This window comes from Acipenser ruthenus, chromosome 4, assembly GCF_902713425.1.
Source record: "Acipenser ruthenus chromosome 4, fAciRut3.2 maternal haplotype, whole genome shotgun sequence".
Classification (NCBI taxonomy): domain Eukaryota; kingdom Metazoa; phylum Chordata; class Actinopteri; order Acipenseriformes; family Acipenseridae; genus Acipenser; species Acipenser ruthenus.
In genome coordinates, this window is record NC_081192.1 from 91,355,151 (window position 1) to 91,372,793 (window position 17,643).

The 17,643-nt window shown below is 40.6% G+C and overlaps 1 protein-coding gene and 1 pseudogene across 2 annotated transcripts; both read left to right on the forward strand.

The window, feature by feature from the left end:
* Positions 1 to 2,678: 2,678 nt before the first annotated feature.
* Positions 2,679 to 5,603, forward strand: LOC117399736 (melanocortin receptor 4-like). Of its 2 annotated transcripts, none has more exons than XM_033999093.3 (2): positions 2,679 to 2,853; positions 2,940 to 5,603. In XM_033999093.3, exon 2 carries the CDS (start codon positions 3,019 to 3,021, stop codon positions 4,033 to 4,035), a length of 1,017 nt encoding a protein of 338 aa, XP_033854984.1. In that variant the 5' UTR covers positions 2,679 to 2,853; positions 2,940 to 3,018; the 3' UTR covers positions 4,036 to 5,603. The 2 variants fall into 2 exon arrangements, with proteins under 2 accessions (XP_033854984.1, XP_033854985.1); XM_033999094.3 differs by having other exon boundaries at positions 2,950 to 5,603.
* A 6,007-nt stretch (positions 5,604 to 11,610) lies between these two features.
* LOC131737024 (uncharacterized protein K02A2.6-like) lies at positions 11,611 to 15,686 on the forward strand (annotated as a pseudogene).
* Positions 15,687 to 17,643: the final 1,957 nt, after the last annotated feature.

Here is a 17,643-nt window from a genome sequence, read left to right on the forward strand (position 1 = left end):
GAGCCCCCCAGGTGGATTGCACCTCTTTAATAAAGTCTGGGAATGCCAGAAGCATCCTGGACTGATGGGGCTGGGCTGAAGGTGACTCGAACAAAGATTGCCGTGGTAGCTCCTTCATCGGCCACTCGATCCCCAAGTGGCAGGTTGCTCTCTCCACCACAGACCACGTCGGGTCATCGGTATCCAGCACCTGGAGCTCGATGTCCTGCTCAGAGTGCTGGGAGGCTATCTCAGCCTCTATACTCTCCCCTTCTAGGATGTCAGATGCATCTCTGGAGACTGCATCGATATCCCACTCCTTTAGAGGTTGTACTGGGAGGGTGATGACCGGTGCAGGTTGTGGAGTGGCCACTGGATGGCTAGCAATGGGCCCAGTTGGTTGTTCTGGGACTGGGGGCACCACATTTGCTAAGGACATAAGGATGGACTGCTGTCCCATCATAACCTCCATAAAATGAGACATTTTGGAGGTTAGCTCCGCCACCCCCGACCTGTCTCTGTATAGCCTGTCCAGACGAGGGGAGCGAGAGCGTCCTCTCAGATGAGGCGATCTGGAGTGCGACCTAGACTCCCGACGGGGGCGTACCCTACGAGGGGAGGGGCTGCGTTCCCTAGCGCATCTGGAGGGGGACCTCTAACTAGCTGTTAACTGGGAGGACGGGCTCCTGGAGAGCTGCAGCCGCACTGGCGGCGTCGCCGTAGACGACGACGGAGCAGAAATGGTGTGGGATGATCCCGAGGAAGGAGAGTGCCCACCCACTGCTTTCTTCGCCCTCTGGCGGAGGGTGCGTGCCTGGAAGCCAGCACAGAGACAGCAAAAAGCCCTATCCGCCAAGGCGGATGCGGCGTGCTCTGGTCCCAGACACGTCACACAATCCTCGTGCAGATCGCTGGCAGGCAGCTTTGCCTGGCAGGTCACGCAGCGATGAAAGCCCGACATCTCCGTCGAGCGTGGTTCAACGAACGCCGAAGGTGCGTCGAGCACCGAGCGTCGAAGCACCGAGCGTCGAGTGCCGAAGCACCGAGCGTTGAGCACCGAGTGTCGAAGCGCCGAACGTCGAGCGCCGAACGTCGAGCGCCGAAGCGCAGAGCACTGAGCGTCGAGCGTCGAGCACCGAGCGTCGAAGCACCGAGCACCGGGCGCAGAAGTGTCGAGCGCCGAAGCGTCGAGCATCGAGCGTCGAGGGCCTAAGCGTCGAGCACCGAGCGTCGAGCGCCTAAGCGTCGAAGGTGCGTGCGTCGAGCGCCGAAGCGTCGAGCACCGAGCGCCGAAGCGTCGAGCACCGAGCGCCGAAGCGTCGAGCACCGAGCATCGACGCGTCTAGCACCGAGCGTTGAGCGCCTAAGCACAGATGCGCTAGCATCAAGCGCTGCACAAGCGCCGAAGCGCTGCACCAAGCGACAAGCGCTGACACCAAAGCGCCGAAGCGCAGCACGCCGGAGCGTGAGTACCGAGCGTAGAACGCTAGCACAGACGCCTAAGCGTCAGTTGACCCGCAGAGCGGAGACGCTAAGTGCTGGTACAGTGTCTGATGCTGTGCACTACTTACCTGTTGCTGCTGGTGCTTTGTGGTTGTCTTCCTTTGTGTAGTGAATGGGAATTTATTATTTTTTTTTGGGACGCTGCAGCAGCACTATATGCTAGTGATCTGTGACTGGACTATGATTGTGGGCACAGTACAGCTACCACGCGGTTGGTGAAACACACCGCAGAAGTAGTATGTGAGACTGCAGTGCAGGCTCCACACACGCGGTCTAGCCAAGGCAAGACCGGGGCTGCAGATACGCGCGCGGCCGAGGCCAAGGCAGCGCGCGTCCTTCACAACAAATATATATATAAACACAATATATACAATTTATTACAAAAAACCCCAAACACAACACTAAATTATTATAATAATTAAAAAATAATTATTAACAGGAAAGACGGAGACCACGAGACAACGCGATGCCGAGCAAAGTGTGAAGGAATATATAATGTAATATAAATTATATACACAATTATATAAACCGAATACAAAATAATAATGAATACAACTGAAATAAACTCGGAGAAGGGGCAAAAAACAGCTTCTCAAGCCTAAGCTTAGTGAGTACAATCAATCGACAAGCTCTAATACCAACCGCTACCAATGCTGAAGACAAAAGAGGAAGAGAGGCCTATCGGCAGCTTTGCTATAAAGCTCAGCCAATCGCTACTGCCTGACGGCAATATCCCATACCTTGATGGTTATTTTCGACTTGAAAGGGAACACCTATCAGACACTTTACTACAATGTTTTGTAAATTACGTTATAAGATTAATTTCATTAATTAGATGCATAAGTCAAATAAATATCTGCCAGGCATTTTGTTCTTCATTTGATTCATAGTTTTTTTTGTTTTTTTTTTGCAACTGACCTGCCAGTGCCTGAACATTAAAATAAGAATATTACAAAAATACATGCATTCAGCTACAGTCACAATAAAGACCAAAAAGGACAAATTCAGCCAACAACACATTTAGGATTCCCTTCTTGTGAAACTGTATGTAGCTTCAGTGGTGATGCTGTGCTGCTTTCGTCTGCATATTCTATTTCTTATTGGTTAATAAGAATGTGGGGGTGGAGGCTGAGCACACAGTGCAGAATTATAAAATAGCCAGTGGTAGCTGGAGCTTCAGTTTGCTTCAATGACAACACAGGATTTGCACATCACAAAGCGATTAAAATGAAAAAAGTTTGCTGCATTTTTCCTCTTTGGAAAACCAGAACGCTTTCGAGGAAGCTGATACTAAACAATTAATAAATGGCAAGCTGTTTCAGCAAGAGAAAGGTTGGCAAGTGACAAGATTTTTCCCTACAGTCCAGTCCAGTAAGTAAATTCTGTGATCTACCTTGTGCAGTGCTGTCAATGCATGTTTTTGAAGATTGTTGAATTGGTAAATCAATGCTGCACAGTGTCTTTCAGGAATGTGAGCCTCACCAGAGTTCATTCAACTGATTAATTACTTGAATGGTCTAAATAACAGCAGGGTTCATGATCCACAAAATGAACTCCACATATCACCACGGATTAATTCAAGCCTACCATACAAGGAACCACACTTTGGGTGCTTATGCAGGCGCTAATCAGTCCAGTGAAAAAGACTCCTCCTCTTCAGGATGTTATGAGCAGCTTTTGATCTCAACTGAGGTGTTTCTGGTCCTTGGTATTTTCAGCCTTTTAGAAAACATTTTGGTTATTGCTGCAATTATAAAGAACAAGAACCTACACTCTCCTATGTACATCTTCATCTGCAGTTTGGCAGTGGCTGACATGCTCGTAAGTGTATTAAATGCCTGGGAAACTATAGTGATGGCCTTGATCACTGGTGGGCACCTGACATTCCAGGACAACTTGATCAAAAACATGGACAATGTGTTTGATTCTATGATTTGCAGCTCGTTGCTGGCTTCAATTTGCAGTCTACTGGCCATTGCAATAGACAGATACATCACTATCTTCTATGCCCTCCGGTACCATAACATCATGACTGTAAGAAGGGCTATGATTATTATTTCAAGTATCTGGTCTTTTTGTATAGTGTCTGGTATCCTGTTTATAATTTACTCTGAAAGTACCACTGTCCTAATTTGTCTTATTTCCATGTTCTTCACTATGCTTGTACTCATGACCTCTCTCTATGTCCATATGTTCATGCTGGCTCGGCTGCACATGAAGAGAATCGCAGTCCTTCCAGGGAATGGCACAATCCACCATGGTACCAATATGAAAGGAGCCATCACCTTAACCATCTTGCTTGGTGTCTTTGTGGTATGCTGGGCACCATTCTTTCTCCACCTCATCCTTATGATCTCCTGCCCTAGAAACCCTTACTGTGTCTGTTTCATGTCCCATTTCAATATGTACCTCATTCTCATAATGTGTAACTCAGTGATCGATCCATTAATCTATGCATTCCGTAGCCAGGAGATGCGCAAGACCTTTAAAGAAATCATTTGCTGTTGCAGCTTACCAGGAACATGTGTGTGTGAACTGCCCAGCCGGTACTAAAAACAAATGGCACAGTTTGCAGTCACTATTTTACTATAGAACAACTGCATTCCTAAGTGAAATGAACCGCATATGTTGATTTCATTTCAGCCACATTTCTAACACATTCTACCAATCCAGGCTGCTAATTAAACAATCCAGGATGCTGCTTTTAAACAATGAAACTGTGAGGGCAAATTAATTCTCAGAACTGCAGATTTTCATTTTACTCATCCAGTTTGCAGAGCAAGTTATTTGTTCATCTTGGTTCCTGACAAACACAAATGAATCACTACAAGGCATAAACCATGCAATGCCTTATATTGGAATTCTTATTGCGTTATAAAACCCAGATCGTACTACATATGATTCTAGAAGTTTGCTGGGTAAATAAATGGTTAATGATCATGTTAATGTAAGCAAATATTTATCCATTTATGGACTTTGTAGTTGAGCAAACATGTGTAGTAACAGTATGTTTTGAATGTGTAAGGAATACCTTTTAGTTAATGTTGTCTGTGGAATCGTAATTGTTTTTGCAGGGTAAACTCTACCTTGTTATTAAATTGTGTCTTCAGTGGTTTCTTAGGTTTACTTACTATTTTTGTCATGTCTGAGTGTTGTATTGTTTTTGTCATGTCTTGTTATAAAGTACAAACATGGGCTTCAACGTTAATATGTACTGTTGTTTATTTGAAAGATCTGTATATATATTTATTTTTTGTGCCATAATTATTTATATTAAATACATTTCTATCACTTGTCTATTTGAAAGGGTAAAGAAGAAAACAATAGATCCATGCAAAAGAAATGACACTCTTTACTATTTTCAGTAACACTGTAATGTAACAGTAATTCAGATGCAATTATGTATGAATTAAATTCAGATGTTTTAATATGTAAGCCCTTGTTTATGCTACATTTACGATATTTAATCAAATAAGACCAGAGGGTCCCAATGTAAAATTGGTGAAATGTGACCCCACAAAAAAAATTGGTCTGTCTTTCTATCAAGAACAAATTACCTGTACCATACTGTAAATTTATTATGGGAGGGCAACTTGCCCACTGGAAAATACACACAGTTACCATAAATATTAATAAAGCATGTGTAAATGATGCTATTACAGTTTATATTGTGGCTTGCTCTATATTGCCTTAATAATACTTTAACGTTAAATTGTAATACCATGACCGTTATTTAACTTACGAATACTAAGAGGAACTGCCAATTCATGTTTATGTTTCTGTTAACACTTTACATTAAGTGTCTCTAATTACTGTGTATTTACATAATATTTACTCAGTAAATACTTACACATAATTACAATGACATTATGTACAGTTAGAATGTACTTCATGTGTGCATCTTTTTACACAATATATGTAAGTACACAATTGTATAAAACAAGCTAGCCGGATATGTAAAAAACTCTCTTTAATTGCTATAGGTACATTTTAAATGTATTGTTACCAGTTAAATATGCATGATGTTTATGTCTGTAACTACAATTCTGGAACTGTTGATACAAACTGCTGTACATTGCAAGTATTACATAGGTTACAAAAATGCTCATGGTGTCAATATATTTTGCACAAATAAACAAATACAAAAAATATGTCGTTTATGTTTAATCACAAACAAATGTGTGGTAATTGATTTGATTTTTCAGGTGTCCATAGCAAAATATAAGGCAACTGTAAATATGCTGGAGTCAATTCAACAGTTGCTTGTAGCTCAGCCTTGTTCTTCTGTGTCCCAGGTTATTTTAGATAGGGGATCAGAGGTGAGCTGCAGGGTACAGGGTGCCACGTAAAAAAAATCAATACCACACAACTGGGTGTGCAAATATGGTCTCTCTCTGCACGTTAGGATTGTTGAACTCTAGGTGTACACACTCTGTAATGCGGTATTGATTTTATTACATAGCATCTCCTACCCTGCTTGTCTCATTTGGTGCACAAATTAGGCAATAGATCCCTTATCTCCCACCCACTTATTCACACACAAGACAATGCTGAGGTTGTGGTTTAAATTAGGTGGCTACTTACAAAGCATGACTTGTCACCCAAAAAGTCACCAAATGCATACATACCAATATGACAATTAATTAATTTCTACATCATGTTATTATTATTATTATTATTATTATTATTATTATTATTATTATTATTATTATTATTATTATTAATTTCTTAGCAGACACCCTTATCCAGGGCAACTTACAATTGTTACAATATATCACATTACACACATCATACATTAATTCACATACAATTACCCATTTATACATTTGGGTTTGTACTGGAGCAATTTAGATAAAGTACATTGCTCAAGGGTACAGCAGCAGTGTCCCTCACCTGGGATTGAACCCACAACCCTCTGGGCAAGAGGGTCCAGAGCCTTAATCATTACTCCACACTGCTGCCCTAGAAATGTTGATGAATATGTACCAGTCTTGATCACAGTTTTGTCATCTGTATGTTTTATAAATTTCAATTCAGTACATTTCAATCTAAAATAAAATCCCATATTTTAATACACATGTAAAACTATGCAGGTAATTGCAATACACAAAGTGGGGATTCATTGCCACTTAACAGACTACAGATAATAACCATATTTCAAACTACTGTACAAAGAACTGCTGTACCTATTTCCTATAGATTTTACTTTTTACGTTTGTAAGTAATTGTCAGTAGCTCTTTATTATCTTTAGTTAGTTATAGCTTTATTTTTTACTTCTGTTGTCCTACATGCTGTACATCTTTGTGCATAATCAGGAAGGTACTATCGCTTTCTGATAAAAAAAAAAGTGGTGCAGCTATCATTATTTCAGCTAATGGTGCTGTTAATGCTAAAGTGCTTTGCTCAAGTTTACATTTTTGAAAGCCTTTTTCTTGTTTCATATTTGAAGATGTGGAGTGCCATCTTGTTTGAGCACTTCTAGAGTTTTTGCTGCAAATACAAAAAGTAAAAGTCTGCATGCATGCCTACCACAGCGCAGGCTCCATGCAATACAAAGAGGACTAAATAATATTAAGATTGTTAAACAAAACTGTAGATTGCTATTAACATAAATTACATTTTTGTAACAAATATTCAAAAACATTATTAAGGGGTACAAAATAAAAGTGGCCAACCCCCGTGCTCACATATTAATACACATTGTATCTGCACGTGAAATGATTGTGCAATTCTCATGCCTAAATACAACTATATATTTTAAATCACTCGTGCGCCACAGCCCCATTATATCCTGTGCACCAATATATACCGACAATATGTGAATGTATAAGTGTGTAAGTGTCTTGTGTTTCCTAATGCTGGCCGCCTGTAAATATTCCCTAAGTAACCAGGTGCTGCTACTTGATAATTATATATATATAGTAAAACAATAGGTGCATCCTACCTGTGCTGAAATGGAATAAAGGTACCATACTGTATAGCCTGTCTGCTAGTCTAGGGTATCACAGATTTCCATTTTGCTAATTATTCGGCAGTGTGGACCACAGGGCAATGCCGAGCAATGAGTACAAACAAATACTCGTAACGAGTAGGCCATTAATATGTGCAAAAATGAACTGAATCAGCTCCTGGCTCCAATAGGGCAGTAATGACTGTCAAGCTCAAAATAGAGAACCATTCGGGGGTAGGGGGTGGGGGGGTTCTATGAGCTACACCTCAATGCTCCATTACACAGCAAATTCCTACATACATCCACATTGAAAACAGCATTTCATAAAGATATACCTGTACTTTCCAAAAACATAAGTTACCAGTATTCAAAACGTTCATATTAGGTTTATTTAGGGATTTTAGCCTTTTTAGTGCAACAGAGCATTTTACTGTGGTATCTTTTCTTCATCGTAACCAGTTGGTACTTGGCTGAAAATTACACAGTATAGATTCTCTTTTATGTGTGTTTGTTTTGACAGAATACTGAAACAATGTGATACGTTGCAACTACCCCTGCAGGTCATTAACTGCCAGTAAAGGACCTCCACGTCAGTCAACACAGTCAAATAAATATGTGTTCCAGAGTCGTGCTCTGAGGTGACTGCTACCACTGAAAAAAGAGATGAGAAACAAGACAGATAATACAAAATAAGGGGCACTGAATTCTCGCTCATTTGTTATGCCTAGAAACAAAATACAGTGGTCTCTGCATATAGGAAAACCTCCTAAGAAAACCCTTCGCCTAAGGGAACACCCTTGTGATGAAACTGATTTTTCCCATTGTAAATGCTCTGGCTAAAGGAACAGGAACTTCGTTTAAAAGAACACCTTTTTGGCACTGATAGCGATTTGTTCACAACAGACATCGTACTGTTTTGTAACCTGATAACTCGTCATCATCAGACTTAAATTAAAATGGTTTATTCAGTCTTTTCAAAAGCTACTTGTCATCGTGGGAGTGTCTTGCGGCACACTGATTGGTTTATTAAATCTATCCAGAACCTCCATCTTATCATTGACTTTTGTATTCTGATTTCCACGAGAGCACCTCATTGCAACAAAATGACATGTAAACAAATGGCAAAATGCGGCGCTGTTTCTTTTACTATAAAAAGTTGGAAATTGTTTGAGCTCTTGAAAAAAAAACTTGAATCAGACACAAGTCACAGAGCAATTAAGTGTTTTCCGTTCTGGTGAGTTGCTTCACCATTCTGTTAAAAAATGTGCATGTCTTGTATATTTTGCTGCATTTTTTAATGTGTGTAGAGGTGCTGTGTTAATTTAGTTTGACAGTTAGTTTATTAACGTTAGTTTGTCTGTTACTTTATTATTACAGTTCATTAACATTCATTTGCCTATTATGTTTTACTTATTCAGTTCATTTCATATGTTGATGCACGTGTGTCATGACAAGTAATACATATTTATTTATTTATTGATTCATATTGTGTCTGGTGGCTAACTCCGTCTCGAGAACACTTCGGCTATAAGAACACTTCACTTGCTTCTCGAGGGGTGTTCTCTTAGCCGGAGAGTACTGTAATGTTCTTAGCAGCTTGGCAAAGTAAGCTACATACAGTAAGTGCAGTTATGTTTCATAATTGTTCAAGTGTTTACTCTACACAGCTATTCTCAAATGTGCAGATGGACATACCATGAATTACCTTCAAGTAATTGTGTCCCATGTAAATAGTAATTCCTGTGTGGAGACTGCCATAATGGCTACTGAATTCGGTAACATACTGTATAAAGAGTAAGGCTGCCACCTTGTAAATGAGTAAATGCCTCTGTTTAGTTTACTTGTAATAAACATTTAGAAAATCCACAAACTATAAACTAACATTAAGCAGCAGACAAGTCTGTATCATTTCATCCCTGATGTATGTTTCTATTATGCTGGAATCGCATACTGACGAAATGGCATTCCGTTTCATTATAAAACAATCTAGCTTTTTATGCGCAAAGACTGGCTGTAGATGTATTTTTCTTTACATACTTCAGCACTTCTTGCCAAATGAATACTGCCCTGTGGCATGTAAATTGCCTTGCTTGTTTATCACAAGGCATTGTCAACATTTAAAAATATTTGTTTAACTACTTTGTGGAACAAAGGATAAGTGAAGTTCAAAGAGTTGTTGTTTCAAATGGCCATCGCTAATAATAAACAATAAAAAAGCAAGCCCGCTTGTTATAAACCTAAAGCAGCTTTATTTCCAAAATAATATTTGTTTATTTTTATTCTTAGTTTGCTTGAGTAAGCTACCAGTAGATTTGCTGAATGTGAAACTTAACCGGCAGCTTGCAAGTGCTTCATAGATTACATAAAAGTGGCCTCCAGCAATGCTTTAATCAAGGGGCGAAGACAAATACAGCATACAGTACCATGCTCTTTATTATCTTTAATGGTCTTCCCCAGATGTGTCTGTTTTAATTTCAATAATTTAGTGATCTTCATTATAATATACTGATTTAAGCCATCTTTTTATACATTTATGACTGAATGTAATAATATAATTCAATCCTGTCATCAAATTCTGGCATTGTTGATACACTGCTTCTTACTTAAGTGTTGCCAGTTTCTGTTACATGTGGGGCAAAACACTTGACGCGCTGTTTAAAAGTATTTTTTTTCACAGTCAAATGGGTTTAACCCTTTGCGGTCCATTGTCGGACTGGGTCCGACATTGCAATTATTCCTCACAGGTCCTTTGTCGGACTGGGTCCGACATCATTATAGCAACGCAATAAACGGGTGTTTAGTCGTTTTTTCTCCGGAAAAAGCCGAGAAAACCATTAAATTGCCGAGTGGGAGCGACAGGAGCCGAGACAAGTCGGAAAAAAAAAAAAAAAAGGCGTATTTCATGAATAGTCATACATGGTATCAGGTATCAGATAATGGGCGTCCATAGTAAACAAGCTGGCTAAGTGCGTCAGCGCACTGAGACTATCATGGACATTTGCAGAGCTTTTTTCAGATGTTATAATAATAAAATAATGACACTGATCGCATTATTGAGGAGTTTGGTGATAAAACGAGTAATCCGGAGATGATCGATCGGTATGTACGACTATTATTATTATTATTATTTATTTCTTACATAGCTGAACGCTATAGCAAACAAAAGGCTGGGGCGGGGCTGGAGATGCCTAGTGTGTGCTTTGTTGATATGCAGGGCCATTTAAACCCGTTTGACTGTGAAAAAAAATACTTTTAAACAGCGCGTATAAAATTAACTGCGCGTGTGAAAATTAATTAGACCTGGCGTGCCTGACGCGCGATTAATAAATGGACCGCAAAGGGTTAAAAGGCCCTGCATATCAACAAAGCACTCACTAGGCATCTCCAGCCCCACCCCACCCTTTCGTTCGCTATCGCTTTCACATATGCTAAGAAATAAATAATAATAATAATAATAATAGTCATACATACCGATCAATCATCTCCTGATCACTCGTTTTATCACCAAACTCCTCAATAATGCAATCCAAGTCATTATTTTATTACTATAACATCTCAAAAAAGCTCTGCAAATGTCCGTGATAGTCTCTGTGTGCTGATGCAGTATCAGCCAGCTTGTTCCCTTATGACCGCCCATATGGGATGCCAGGGGCAGGTATGACTATTCATGAGATACGCCTTTTATTTATTTTTATTTTTTTTTATCGCTTGTCTCGGCTCCTGTCGCTCCCACTCGGCCATTGAATGGTTTTCTCGGCTTTTTCCGTAGAAAAAACGACTAGAAACCTGTTTTTTGCGTTTTTTTGATGATGTCGGACAGGGTCCGACAATGGACCGGATAGGAATAATTGCATTTTCGGACCAGGTCTGACAATGGACCACAAAGGGTTAATGCCAAAACAGCTAAAATGCATCAGAACAGTAGATGTTCATTGTAGTAACGTGGTCTATTCAATGTTTAGGCGGGCTACAGAGGCCCTGAGTAGAGGTCCTGATAGAAAAACATTAGTGGGGTCCTGGGATAGAGATACAATATATACTGTTACATAAATTGTAAGCATCATCCGTGAAGTGAGGCAAGAAAGCAACAGGAATAATAAAGTAGTTTGTGAACCTTTGGGGTGAGTCATACATGTGCGTGTGTTGTATTAAAATACAGACGGTCATGACATTGGCGATGAGGATCACAATTAATACCACTAAAATAAATAAGAAGCAAATAAACTGGAGAATATGGCGACTTCTCGAGCCTGAGGCAGAACAATGGCTGCAGTATGTTGAGCGCCTGGGGTATTATTTTGAATCAAACGAAATAACAGATGAAACAACAAAGAGAGCTATTTTCTTAAGTGTATGCGGCAGTAAAGTTTATGCTCTTTTGCGCGATTTAATTCAGCCCCGCAAACCGACAGACTTAATGTTTGTACAGCTAACAAGTACACTTACAAATCACTTTAATCCAAAAGCCAGCACAATTGTACAGCGTTTTAAATTTCACTGTAAAATCAGACAAGATGGACAAACAGTGTCAGCGTTTGTAGCAGAACTACGGAGACTCACTGAATTCTGTTCCTTTGGTCCATCGCTGGATGATATGATAAGGGACAGACTGGTGTGTGGAATAAATGAAGACCGAATCCAGCGCCATTTACTTGCTGAACCTGATCTAACTTTACAATGAGCTGTGGAGTTAGCAACAGCCATGGAAACGGCGGCTAAGGATGCTTTGGAGTTACAGCAACAATTAAAGCCGGAGCAGACACTCAACATAATCCAGTCTCCTACAGAAAAAACTTCAGGTACACTTCACTGTTTTCGATGTGGATGGAAAACATAGGCCTGATGCATGCAGATTTACTGATGCAGTTTGTCACTTCTGCCACAAGAGGGGGCACTGGGCCCGAAAATGCAGACAAAGAGTAAAGGGCACATTTGCAAGATCACAATTTAAAGTAAAAAAGGAGGCTAGTGGATCAAATTACCTGGAAGAGAGTGGAAGTGAAATTGAAGAGGCCTATACCCTATACCACATGCAAGGAAAAAAAGTTGATCCATACAGAGTTATAATGGAATTAAATGGACATTCAGTAGAAATGGAAGTGGATACAGGTGCTTCCTCCACTATCTTAACCCTCTGCAGTCCATTTATTAAGTGCGTGTCAGGCGCGTCAGGTCCAATTTATTTTCACACGCGCAGTTTAAAAGTATTTTTTTTCCACAGACAAACGGGTTTAAAAGGCCCTGCATATCAACAAAGCTCTCACTAGGCATCTCCAGCCCCGCCCCACCCTTTCGTTCACTATCGCTTTCACATATGCTAAGAAATAAATAATAATAATAATAATAGTCGTACATACCGATCAATCATCTCCTGATCACTCGTTTTATCACCAAACTCCTCAATAATGCGATCCAAGTCATTATTTTATTACTATAACATCTCAAAAAAGCTCTGCAAATGTCTGTGCGCTGATGCAGTATCAGCCAGCTTGTTTCCTTATGGCCACCCCTATCTGATCCCAGGGGCAAGTATGACTATTCATGAGATATGCCCTTTTTATTTGTTTATTTATTTTTTTTCGGCTTGTCTTGGCTCCTGTCGCTCCCACTCGGCCATTGAATTGTTTTCTCGGCTTCTTCCAGAGAAAAAACGTCTAGAAACCCGTTTTTTGCGTTTTTTTGATGATGTCGGACAGGGTCCGATATTGGACCGGATAGGAATAATTGCAATGTCGGACCAGGTCCGACATAGGACCGCAAAGGGTTAAGTGAACATACCTATAGAAGTTTAGGATTAGGAGATCTGGAGAATAGTGGGTTGAACTTGCGAACATATACAGGAGCCCAAGTCCCAGTGCTGGGAATGTTAGTCACGAGAGTGAAATACCAAGGCCAAGAAAAACAGTTACCAGTGCTGGTAGTGAAGGGAAAAGGACCCAATCTTCTTGGCCGCGACTGGCTACAAGACATGAGGTTGAATTGGAGGGCCATATTTAAACTGGAGGCTGAGAAGCCCCCAAAACTTCATTCAATCCTGGAAAAATATCCTCAGGTATTTAAGGAGGGCCTAGGCACACTAGCAGGAACCAGAGCAAACATTTATGTTGAGTCTGGAGTACAGCTGAAGTATTTTAAACCCAGGCCCTTGCCTTATGCTCTAAGGGACAAGGTGGAGGCAGAGCTGCAGAGATTAGAAAAGGAAGACATAATTGAACCAGTGTCTTTTTCTGAGTGGGCGGCACCAATTGTCCCTGTGGTCAAACAAGATAAAACTATTCGATTATGCGGAGATTACAAAGTAACTGTCAACCAAGTTTCTAAATTGGACAATTACCCAATTCCAAAAACTGAAGACTTGTTGGCAGTGTTAGGGGGAAGCCAAAAATTCACAAAACTGGATATGTCTCAAGCATATCAGCAACTGGTACTGGATGAAGGTTCAAGGAAATTCACCACAATTAATACTCACAAGGGCTTGTATCAATATACGAGGCTGCCTTATGGAGTATCTTCGGCCCCAGGCATTTTCCAGCTTACAATGGAAAACCTGTTGCAGGGCATTCCACAGGTGGTGGTTCGTATTGATGACATCCTATTTACAGGGGTGGATGATGCAAGTCATATGTATAACCTGGAGAAGGTTCTACATAGACTGTCGACAGCAGGTTTGCGTTTGCGTTTGAACAAATGCTGTTTTCTAGCACCTGAAGTAGTTTACCTTGGATACAGAATTGATCAAAAAGGGGTTCATCCTGTCGCAGACAAAGTTGCAGTCATCAAAGTGGCTCCCAGACCGACTAATCAGACACAATTAAGAGCATATCTAGGCATGCTCAACTATTACCATAAATTTTTACCAAATGTGTCTACCATTCTAGAACCACTCCATAATTTGCTACGTAAGGAAACTGCATGGAAGTGGGGCAAACAAGAGGAACAGGCATTCCAAAACTCCAAAGCATGCCTCCATTCTGACCAGTTGTTGGTTCATTATGACGCGGCCAAGGATTTGTATTTATCCTGTGATGCTTCACCGTATGGAGTGGGGGCCGTCTTGTCACACAGATTGAAAGGTGACTCAGAAAGACCCATTGGATATGTGTCTCGCTCACTGACGACAGCAGAGGAGGTATTTCCAGCTGGAAAAAGAAGGCTTGGCAATCATCTTTGGGCTTAAAAAATTCCACCAGTACCTGTATGGGAAGCGTTTTACCATAATTACAGACCACAAGCCTTTATTGGGTCTATTCAATCAGAGCAAAGGCACCCCACAGCTGGCAGCCGCCCGCATTCAAAGGTGGGCGTTAGCAGCCTACGAGTACACGGTCTCCTACAAAGGAGGGTCAAAACATGCAAATGCAGATGCCCTAAGCCGGCTTCCTTTACCTGAAATGCCACAGTCCACACCTCAAATTGGAGACATGATATTGTTGATGGAACACCTGGAAGGAACAAGTGCAGCAAATTAAGACTTGGACACGCCAAGATCTGGTCCTTTCACGGATTCATCAGTTTTCACTACATGGATGGCCCCAAACTTGTTCAGATCCTTCTCTGCGTCCATTTTTCATATGCAGAGAGGAACTTAGTGTGGAGGATGGGTGCGTTCTGTGGGGTAGCAGAGTAATTATTCCCCCACAAGGCAGACAGTGGATGGTGGAGGAGCTACATGAGGCTCATCCGGGGATCTCCCGCATGAAGGCACTGGCTCGAAGTTACGTATGGTGGCCAAACATGGACACGGACCTTGAAGCAGCAGTTAAGAAATGCCATCTTTGCCAGCTGAACAAAGCAACTCCTGCTGAAGCGCCACTGCATCCATGGGAATGGCCAAAGCAGCCTTGGATGAGACTCCATTTGGATTTTCTCGGACCTTTCATGGGTAAGATGTTCCTCATATTAATAGATGCCCATTCGAAGTGGATAGAAGTTTACACCATGCCATCCATCACTTCTACACTGACCATAGAGAAACTGCGGAACAGTTTTGCGACACATGGATTGCCAGCCAATTTGAAACATTCCTCAGGAAAAATGGGATCAAGCATGTGAAGACATCTCCTTACCATCCTGCCTCAAACGGCTTGAATGAAGAAAATAACAGGGGTGAGTCTAGAAACAAAGATTGCATGATTCCTTCTAATGTACAGAACAACCCCTCAGACTAATACAGACATTAGCCCAGCTCAATTATTAATGGGACGCCAACTGAGAACACATCTAGACCTAATACATCCCTGTCTTTTTCCCTGAAACAAGCACAGCAAAAGGACCTGCATGATACTCATGCTTGAGAGCGGAAGCTAGAGGAGGCAGATCAAGTCTATGTGTGTGGTTTTCAAACATACGAAAACAAGTGGATCTCAGGAACACTATTGACAAAAACAGGGCCAGTGTCATGGGAAGTCCGGACCGAGGATGGTCGGATCATAAGAAGACACCAAGATCATGTGCGCTTACGCTTGGATGGAAAAGTCCCGGCCATACCACGGGGGCCAGAGCCACAGGAAGACTTCGCTCCCAGGGCAGCCATGGAGGAGTGTAGCATTGAAGCACCCATAGAGCAATGCAACAATGAAGAGGTTCCTCGATCCAGTCTTAGTGACACCGAATCAGAAGTTTGTCCGCGTTATCCTGCTAGAGATAGGAAGGCACCTGCATATTTCAAAGACTGTGTCGTAAAAGGGGCAGAATAATCTCCTTAAGGTGTCTGGAGTATGGGGTAGTCTACCCCCATGTTCCTAGTTAAGGGTTCACACTAGTGTAACAACTGGTAGAGTTTGTTAAGTTGATAAACAGTTGTTGGTGATTCCACTTTGTTATAGGTTCAGATGTAGATTAAGATTTTGGGACTAAGAGTGGAGGAGATGTTCAGGCGAGCTACAGAGGCCCTGAGTAGAGGTCCTGACAGAAAAACATTAGTGGGGTCCTGGGATAGAGATACAATATATACTGTTACGTAAATTGTAAGCATCACCCGTGAAGTGAGGCAAGAAAGCAACAGGAATAATAAAGTAGTTTGTGAACCTTTGGGGTGAGTCATACATGTGCGTGTGTTGTATTAAAATACAGACGGTCATAACATTCATAATTATAAAATGGTATTTTTTGGAATGATTAAGTGCATGTGTTAGGATGTCTCATACAAAACAAAACAAAACAATAAAATTCAAAGTTATAGTTAGTTTATTTTGATATATAGCCTATACTAAATAAAGTCTACAATTGTTAAAGCCTCTAATGATAATCGTGCATAATTAATGACAACAAAATGTTAAATTATATTGTAGCCTATTCAAAAATTGTATAAGTCAATACTAGGAAAGTGACATAGTATGTGAAGGAGGTGAAGAAAGAGATGTATCCACTCCTTCCTAACATGAAGCAGCTATAGTAATTGCAGATATCAGTATGTAGTTAAAAATGTATAAACCGGTTTTGTTTAGGTTGACTGTTATGAGCGATAACCTGCAAACCTGTTTGAGTTCAGCTGATGCGCTGAGAAGAGGATGGAAGACTAGTGTTGAGAATAGATGCACGGCATCAGAGGGAAAAATAAAGGTGCAGAATGTGATTATTGTAGTGGGAAAACAGTCATGCCAAACATTACCTTTATATACCAGTGTGTATAGAGCATTTAAGTTAGCAGTTTTCATTTACAGAAAAATAACACATTCAAACTGCACTAAAAAAATGCAATAAAAAAGTAAATAACTAATTATCGACAAAAATACATGAAAACTTAATTAAGCAATAATAATAATAATAAAGTTCTGAACAAGGACACTTTCATATTTTGTTTTTTTTTTACCTTCCAGCAAGTCCCGATACAGTACACTTTATTTTGCTTGCCTTGAATAAATATTATATTTTTATGCAATTACACATTTATTGAAATTCAGTTACATGATAACAGCATGTAATAGCCAATAGCTATGCAACTGGCAGTTGTAACACATGCACATTACAACATCTCAGTATTATTAAAAACTTAATAAGCTATGTTTTTCATATTTGTTTTTCAATGTTTTTAATATTAGTTGGGGCTGGAAATTACCACTATAAATATTAATAAATATATTCAAATATGAAATATGAAACAACATTTCAGTCGTCCTGTTGCAAAAGGATACACACAAGCACCATTTGCATATTATTTCACCTTTTCAATACATGGGTAATTGCTTATCTAATAAAATAAAGCAGGTCT

Excerpts from the sequence above, each read along its gene's own strand:
- LOC117399736 (XM_033999093.3), top strand. The coding sequence starts at position 3,019 with ATGATCCACAAAATGAACTCCACATATCACCACGGATTAATTCAAGCC.